This window comes from Meriones unguiculatus, chromosome 11 (genome assembly GCF_030254825.1).
Source record: "Meriones unguiculatus strain TT.TT164.6M chromosome 11, Bangor_MerUng_6.1, whole genome shotgun sequence".
Classification (NCBI taxonomy): Eukaryota; Metazoa; Chordata; class Mammalia; order Rodentia; family Muridae; genus Meriones; species Meriones unguiculatus.
The window spans coordinates 55,627,478-55,636,434 of NC_083359.1; the positions used below are offsets into that span (position 1 = coordinate 55,627,478).

General features: G+C 50.3%; 1 protein-coding gene across 1 annotated transcript; it reads right to left on the reverse strand.

Annotated features, from left to right (window-relative positions):
* Nucleotides 1-2,849: 2,849 nt before the first annotated feature.
* On the reverse strand, nt 2,850-6,669 carry Btg2 (BTG anti-proliferation factor 2). The gene is made up of 2 exons (XM_021633797.2): nt 6,451-6,669; nt 2,850-5,284 (listed from the first exon to the last, which is right to left on the reverse strand). Exons 1-2 carry the CDS (start codon nt 6,590-6,592, stop codon nt 4,950-4,952), a joined length of 477 nt encoding a protein of 158 aa, XP_021489472.1. The 5' UTR covers nt 6,593-6,669; the 3' UTR covers nt 2,850-4,949.
* Nucleotides 6,670-8,957: the final 2,288 nt, after the last annotated feature.

Consider the following 8,957-nt stretch of genomic DNA (forward strand, 5'->3'; position numbering starts at 1 on the left):
TCCACTCAGTGGACAGGGAGTAGACCTGAAAACAGACCTCCTCAGGACACCTGGCACTTACGGCTTCATTCTCACCTTCCTTGTATGGCCACCTCATTGTCTTTGGGAATGGAAACCTAATCAAGCAGGAGTCTGATGCAAGCAGGAGATGAACTCCTGACTCCATTCCCACCTAAATGACCTTTCAGTTCAACTAGTTGTAAAGAATGGTAGTAATGGTTCTCATTTGCTCTCCAGTGTTTGCCAATGATGAGGGTGGTTTAGAGTAAGACTGCGAAAAGAACAGGGGCATTTAGGGGACATTTAATCCACTACTCACAAATATACCTATTCTCTCCTGACTCTCTCTCTCTCCCCCTCCCTCCCTCCTTTTCTTCCTCTCTCCAATTTCTCATCCATCTCTTTTCCTTTCTGAGACAAAATCTTACTCTGTAGTCCAGGCTAGCCTCACACTCACAGTTATCCTTCTGCCTCATCATTCCAAAGACTAGGATTATAAGCATAAGCCACCATGCTCAGCTCACTCTGCTGATTTCTAAGACAGGAAAAACTGTGTGATTTTTTTCCAAACTTTCCCAGCTACTGCCAGACAAGAACCAAGATTGTAAACCATATGTTTTCCCTCTTAACCACAAACTCTATTGCAAAACTTTCATGGGGTCAGGAAGGCTAGCGTTGACCTGGGAACCAGGGCTCTTGAGTCCTCAGTATCCTTGCTAACCAAAGGCTGCTACAGGAGCCAATGCCAGACCCACAGAAGTGGTTTCTTCCTCCTGGGGCTTGTTTTTGGCAGCATCAAGGGCTCCTCCACCCAAACCTTATCAGAAGCCAGGATGGGCTCTTAATCTACAGCTGCCAGCGTCTTGCCCAGACTGTCTGGGGAGGGACATTATCATCCCCAAACAGCTGACCATGCACAGAACTCCAACTAAGCCACAGGGAAGCTGAAAGCTTAGTTTCTGAGCCGGGAAAAACAACTATCTTTTACTCCATCCAGAGCCCCAAGACCCCCAGCGGCCAGTGAGTGTTCTCTGCTTTTACTGACACTGGCCGGGTCTAAAAGAAGTGACATCTTCCTGGATCACAAAACCCTCTGTATAAATGGAGTGGACATGATTAGCCTACCAAGACCCAAAAGCAACTTCAAGATAAACCTGCCATCCTGTGGTTTCCCTGACAAAGACAGGATTGACCTGTCCCCTTGGCTGCCAGACAACCCTTCCTGAATTTCATTCAGCCTTCCACTAAACAATGAAACATGCTATAAGATTATGGCCTTGTAGGAAGCAAGAAGATTGATATTAACTATTTGAACTGAAAAACCTAATAGAACTCCAAGGTAGCACAAACATTCATAGACCCTAACCCCATCCTTTCACCCAGAGAGGGACAAATGAAAATTGGACTATTCCTGTGGTGACCCCTGACATAAGTAGGTTCCAATATACCCAATTCTGTTCATGGCACAGACACCCTGACTTTCCCAGCCCAGGCACACCATACAGACATATGCACACAGCTTCCCCGGCCTAACCCTGACCAAGAACACCCAGGACAAACTGCGTTTGTGTACAAAGTTGTGCACAGTGAGCTGAAATGAGGATATGTGATTATTTTCTGAATGTCTCTTTTGGCCACGAAAATCATCTACTGTGGGGCAAAAAAAATGTGCCTGTAGCTTTAGTGGGGAGCTGAGTCTGAACCAAAATTCTAGGAAAGAACCCCCAAATCAAGCATGACAAATTATTGTTCCTGCTTAGACCCTCTCCATGTGGTCAAAGGTGTTTATAAATGAGTAACGCTTTATACGTTAATGGTTCTCACGCCGTGTGCTCTCAGAAATAACTGCTCTCTAGCTAACTGTGCCATCAGGCAATCAGCCATGTGTGGCCCCAGTGCACAGATCCTGAGGCTCAACTGCTCTTGTCTAACAAGACAAGAAGAATGGCAGTTAACAAATGGCAGCCACGGTGACAAGACAAGAGTCTTTCCTAGGAATGGCACACAGTCGTGCCTCCACAGCCTCTGCTCACCACCCACATGGCCTGGGAAAGGCGGGGCACGTTTTAGTTATTTTTAATATTCATTAACAACATAGTCGAGTCTGTAGGCCGCTGCATGGGAATGGTTCTGTGATCATTGTAGATGCTCGAGTCTCCTCTATAAAATGGCTTAGCTGTCTTCAGTTGAGCACCCTCCTCCCATGTACTTCAAATCGTAAAATTTTTGCCAATGCCTAACGCATGGGAAATAGTAGCTAGACTAGACTATTTCTGGAATGGCAAGAGTCTGCACATGTCCAGTGAAGATCTGCCCCTAACACTGGCGCCTATGAACTGGATGTGAAACAAACCATGCTCAAAGGAGGACCTGTGGGATGCCAGGAGGGACATCAGAGTATGCTTGTGTGTGTGCCACAGTCACACCGCGTGCTTAGTGTGTGCCAAATCAAATTTTGGGTTTTAGAACTTTTTGATTTTGTTCTTTCTTTGCATAATTCCCAGCCATGGTTGGCTGCTTCCACAGATGTGGACACAGAAGGCCAGCTTTACCAGTGTGCTGGATGACTAAGAATGAAACCATGGAACAGGCTGTAGAATGTTCAGATAGCGTATTTTTAGAGACCCGTGAGAATGTTCACAAAAGGACAGAAGTAGGGAGCTGCCTCCTAGGGAAAGGGGGACGCATGGAAGTGACCTCACCACAAACCGAGGTGATCTTTTATAACATGTGCATGCTACAGGCTGACCTAGGGCAAGTGATGAGATAGCACAAAGCACAAAGGAAGGGTCTGGCGCTGAGGAGGGTGCCAGTCAGCAGTACGGAATTTACCTTCTCTACACAATGCATGATCTGCTACAATTTTATTAAAAACAAAAAGTGTACATTTGCCCATAAATCTGTACAGTCTTCCATATAAAAACTATTATACAATTAGTAACCTTTGTCTTTCCTGTCAGAATAGCTTACAAACTTCCCACTATTGCTTATTTTTCCTTAAAAAGAGACAGGCCCACTCAACAGTCCAGCTATAGGGGGTTGTCATTTTTAAAGTGAACATCGACAAGAAAGAACAGATTCAGGCATGAGACCAGGAGGTTGCGTCTAAAACGGCAGGGACCTGTGTGTGGACAAGACAGCAGAACCATCTGCAGCGATTCACAGCTTTGTTTCAACCCACGGCGCTCACTCGGGGCTGTGGGCCCAGAGTTAACTTTAAAGCGAGAGAGACCAAGCTGCCTGGGAAGGCTGGGTGACGCTGGGGGGTGCCAAAGCAGCATGGGCAGAGTGTTTGGTAAATAGCACCTTCGGGCAGAAGCTGAGGAGTTGAGAAGTTCAGGAAATGGGATGCTGTGGTGGTGGAGAGAAACGGTGTGTGTGTGTGTGTGTATGTGGCGGGGGGCTCCTCACTAAGGATGACTGGCTGGCTTTAACTCTGTCCTTTAGTTTGAGAGACCTTCCGAGGGCCCCTCGTCAGTGTCACGGATGGAAGGAAACCTGAAGGAAAGCCGTATCCTCCCAGTGTTTTCCAATTTTCTCCAACCCAAAACAGTAAATATTGCACACATCAGCAGATAAATTTGGATTTTACTGAGAGAGACAACCTCCCCCACAGGTGCTCTGAGCACCAAAGAGATAAAGCTCTGCCCAAGGTTGGGCTCTTCGTGGCAGCCATACAAGAATAGCAGGTAGTCCTGCAGGGCACAGTCACTCTCCCTGAGGCCCATCAGCCAGTCAGAACCCCCAGGAGAATGCGGAAGGTGGGTCCCTAAAGCCCACCAGGGTACCAGGAAGGGCTGGGAGGCCCAGTCTTAGAGTTTCCTGGGACTATTGCACAGTGAATGAGAACTCTTGTCCTAGGAAATAGGGCCCTCCAGGACCCAACCACAGGAAAGAGGGGAAAGGGAGAAATGGGGGAGGTTGCTCTTGAAGAGAAGGCAGTAAGAAAGGACCTGGAGTTCCCTGGAGCTTTGAGCCACCTCTTAAAGGAATAATGGTAGCAGCATTCGATCTTTCATGTGGTTCCTAAAAGGAGGGTTTAAGTAAAAACAAAACAAAACAAAACAAAACCAAAAGAAAACAAAAACAAAAAAACCCACCCACATTGAATACTCTTTGGGTCCCAAAATTCCATTGCAAATCATCCCTAAATTATTCACCATCCATCCATCCAAAGCAGCACAGAGCAAAGCAAAGGTTTTGTGCAGTTCCCCTCCATCTTAGCCCCAAAGTCTTTGCACACCTGCCTTACATCCCACCCTCCAAAAATGTTCAGATAGATTCCTGGTAGGGAACCAACCTCTTCAGGCCCCTGAGGGTAGAATAAAAAATGAGACACGATTTCAAGAAAGCCTGCTTAGAACAGAAGGAACAAGGAAAAGGTCTTTCACTCTGCCCAGGATCTCAGCAGAAAAACAAAAGAGAAGATTAGGCAATGTAGTATTATTTAAGACCAGGCTTGAATGCCCCTGAGTAAGAGAGGAACCAGGGAACCAGGGAACCAGGCATCCAGGCATCCAGGCATCCAGGCTAGGATGGTAACCTAGGGCAGATCCTGACCCCTCTCATTCACAGTTGCTAACCTTGCTTGCTCCCTTTCACCACCTCCTGGGGGATCAGCCAAGAATCCTCCTATACCTTGGCTAGGCCAATCCCCAAACCATTCCCCTAGGCAAACACTGGCTCACAGACTCAATAACAGTTCTCTCCAAAGGCACCTGGGGAGGCCACTTCCAAGCAGCTCCCTTTACGGATTTTTTTTCTTTAAAAAAAAAAAAAAAAAAAAATCTTTTGGTTTTTTTTTCCTCCTCTTTTCTTAAAAAAAAAAAAAATAACATGTATAAATAGCTCTTCATTTTAAAAATACAGTTCCCCAGGTTGAGGTATACGGTGGCCTGTTGTCACGGCAGCATGAGTACAGTAGAGTGCCAGGGTAGAGTGGCTCCTGCCTAGCTGGAGACAGCCATCACATAGTTCTTGGAGGGGCTGCTCCTGCCCAGTAGCATTTGGTTCTTGCAGGTGAGGAGCCCATAGGAGGCCGCCACGGGGGCCTCCTCATACAGGACACAGATGGAACCATCCTCCCCAATGCGGTAGGACACTTCATATGGATCCACCCACAGGGTCAGCTCACTGGGCAGCAGCCGGTGCAGCTGGGGCTGGCTGAGTCCAATCTGGCTGGCCACCTTGGTAATGATGGGGTCCATCTTGTGGTTGATGCGGATACAGCGATAGCCGGAGCCTTTGGAGGGTTTTTCCGGAAACCAGTGGTGTTTGTAATGATCTGTGGAAGAACAAGAGGGAGATGCCTGGTTAGAAAGCATTGTCTTGTTGTTTACCACAAGGTGAGGATGAGGGCAGGGCTGGGGAGAAGGGGCATGACTCAGAGACTGTATTTAAAGAGCCTCTCCTTAAACTCTCCCTGCCACTTAGAACGATCCCTGGGCCCTTTCCAAATGTGTGTAAATCGGAAGGCAGCCCCAAAGCCTTCAGGTAGGTGCTCTCTGGTGGGCACAAGTATTTTTGGTACAATCCTGCTTAAGGACTGAAGGGAGCTAATACAAACGGGCAGGGCTGTGAAGTCAGGCACTGACATTTCAAAGCAGTAAGAGGCCAGCAGCAAGAGGTCCCCAGGCCTCTCATCCCTCCCCCAGCGGAAGAGTTATGAGATCTTTAGTAAAGGTAAGGGAGTAAAAATGGTTTTGTTTTGATGAAACAGCTGTTGGTCCTCAGATGTGTGCCAACGTGTTGAGAGATTGGCTATAGCTGCCCAAGGCAACCAACCAGCTATAACAGCTGGGGACAGAGGCGAAAGGGCGGCTTATCACTTCTCCACCTCTTTGCCTCACACCCTGTCTCCGTAACATGCACCCCCACCCCCACTCCCAGCAGCTGGCTAGGCCACTGGGCTCTTTTCTGAACTACAATAGGTGGCAGATGGTGAAGAGGGACCAAAAAGAAAAAAATACAAAGGCGGCCCGGATTACAACTTCCAGCGGGTAAACAAGCGGCAGAGTGGCCCTCACCACGGCTGGCCCAGGACTACATCAACAGTAGGTTGGACTCAAAGTTGTCCAGAAAGTTCAATTGCGCACAGTCGCATAGTTTAGCCTGGTTCCGTGGCCGATAGCATCCCCCGAGGCTCTGAAGGTCTCCAAGGCTCAGAGAAAGAGGTAAGCTTTCATTCTGAGCGCAGACAGTGGCTTTTCCCGTGGTGTTGTCCCAAGGAAGAGGGCCAGGGCCCCGGGAGTGAGGTGGGGACTGGAGGGTGGGAGACGGAGACCTAGCCCGAAGGACAGAGGTCCACCAGCGGTCTCGGAGATTAGAGCAAGGCATCTGAGACCCGGAGCTGCCCGCCTAGGGGTCCCCGTCCCAGAAACAGTGAGGAAAGACACCCCAGGCAAGGAGGGACCGCACCCCTGTGGCTCCGGAACCCCGACGTGTGCTCACCGGTCAGTGCGTCCTGGAGTGCCCTGCTGAAAACCTTGAGTCTTTGCTCGCTCACGCAGCCCCGCGTCCTCAGGAGACTGGAGAGGAAGCCCACGGCGGCGGCGATCTCCGGGAGCATGTCGGTTCTCTTCCCGTGGCTCATACCAGGCGGCTGGGGAAGTCCTCCTACCAGGACGAGGGTGGTCCAGCCGCCACTCGGGCTCTGCCCGGACTTTCCCCGGGCTGCGCCTTTCATAGCGCTCGCGGAGGCGGGGAGCCGCCGCCGGCGTCTATTGGCCGAGGCTGGAAGATGGAGGCGTGTTGTCCCGCTGCCCCGCCTCTCCCTCCTCCGCCCGCGCCCACTCCCGCCCGCTCGCTGGTTCGCCCGCGCCTCCTCGGCGCTGAGGTCATCGCTCACTGACGTCAGTATTGGGAACGAGCGCTGGACTCACGAGCAATGGGAGGCGGGAGGGAGGGTGCCCAGGACCTGGACAGAGGAAGCGAGCTACGCCGGGCATGCCCGGACGTGGCCTCTGCTCAGTGCCAAGGCCTGGGTTGCCGGACGTCTCCTCCAGGATGCCCACCTCCAGGATGCTACTTCTCCCACGCCGCCCAACACACTGACCGAGCCGTCGTTCACCCTGGCTCCTGGTCATCTTTGTCACTCTCTCCGAACTAGCAGAACGGGCTCCTCGTACTTTCGGCAATGGGGATTGTATTCCATTTGCTTTCATAATAATTATGAAACACCCAACACTGTTTGGTGTCGCGGCGGGAGGAGTGTCAAGGAGAGCGTTTTCTGTCCGTTGGGTGATTTTTCCAGTTCTCACTTCCCTTTAAAATTTTTAAAGTAGTCTGGTGTGAACTGTACAGTTTTCCCTCAGCTCCCGCTCCTCCCTCTCCCCTGATTCGCCTTCCTTCCTCTTGGTGGACTGAGGCTTTTGTAAACACTAGCTCCCCAGAGGAAAGGCTTCAAGGCCTTGGCGGGCTCCGGGACCAGGAAGCTTGGCAGACTACTGAGTAGGCAACATGTCAGCCATACCTCTAAGCCCAGGACAGCCCATGGCTGTTCATACAGCCAGCCCATGTCTGTTCCATGAACTTAGCTCCATGGCTGGTGTAAAATCCTGTTTTCCTTGAGTTCTAAGCCACCTTCGAAAAACACCCTAGGCCTCTCTTCCTGTCCCCCTGCCTGAGCCATCAGCTTCCCTGCCTGGGTCCTCTGGCCCATTCCCATGCCATGTCCCTCTTCCCTTTTCTCTCCACTTTCTCTCCTCCAGCTGTCTCTTATGTCTTTTATTTTTCTTCAATGGACTTCCATGTCAATGGGTCCATCTTCTCTGCAGCATTCTCCCCTGGGAATGTCTACGCCTTCTCTAAAGCTACCTCCTCTCTGGTACCCCTCTCAGTCAAAGCTACTGATCACAGGCCCCTACGGCACTCAGACTCTCAGCTTCTTCAGACCTAGTCCCAGGACTGGTGGCTTCCTTACACCGAACTGGGTTCCCCAAACCACCTTCCTGAGCGTTAGCAGAGACCTTTTGCTAAAGTATCGGATCTGCTCCCTCTTCCCCTGCTCAGACTCCCTGAGACAAGGCCTCCACTTGCTGGACTGCCTGGACTCACTTGCGACATTTCGTCGTTTTGAACCACCCACCTTTGTAGGATTCTACGGCTTTGCATTGCAGGGTCCCCTCTTTACCGGCTCTAAATACCACGGCAACTCTGCCACCTAGGTCCTAAACATTTTCCCACTATTGCTATCTCTGTAACATGGTCCTCACCTCCACTCCCCTGGCCTGGCGGCACCATGGCTTTAACCAGGAGTGTCTCACTTACCACTTGGCCACCAATTCATACCTCCCCCCCAGATTCCCGAAGCTTCCACTTGAAAATACCTGCTGACCGTCCCCTCCAATGCTGAACTGAGCTTCTTCACTGCCCCTCCTTTGGGGCTGGTTAGGGTAGAAGAGAGGATTGCTGTGTTTTAGTAAGGAAAAGTATTAGTTTTTAACAGGAAACAGGGCTGACCTTGAAAAAAGATAACCTAGATGCAATGAACCAGAGAGACCAGGTGTCAGCAAGGCCAGAAGTGACCAAGGCTGACTAGCAAGGAAGTCAGCAGAACAGGTCAAAGCACACAGGCCTGTGCTGGCTTGTTCAGTGCCTGAATTTGACACTTTGACCATCATCTTCCAGTGATGATGAAAAAAAAGAGCTTTCAGCAAGCCAGACAAAGCATCAACTTTGTTTTTCTTTAAATCAGACTTGCCCTTATGTAAACATTCACATCTCTCAACGGGCTATGCAGTGACCTCTCAGTAGAGCCAGGACAGGACATGGCTTGCAGATTACAAATGTGGTACTCTTTTCCATAGATTCCCTAGTTCCTGGGCTACTGCTGCCCTGGCCACAGACCCCACAGAGCAGTCACCCTGAAAGTGATGCAGTGATTACAGATAAAGAGCCCAGATGTGAGGGTAGAAGCAGGCGGGTAAGGCAGCCCCAACTGAAATCAATCCTGAGGC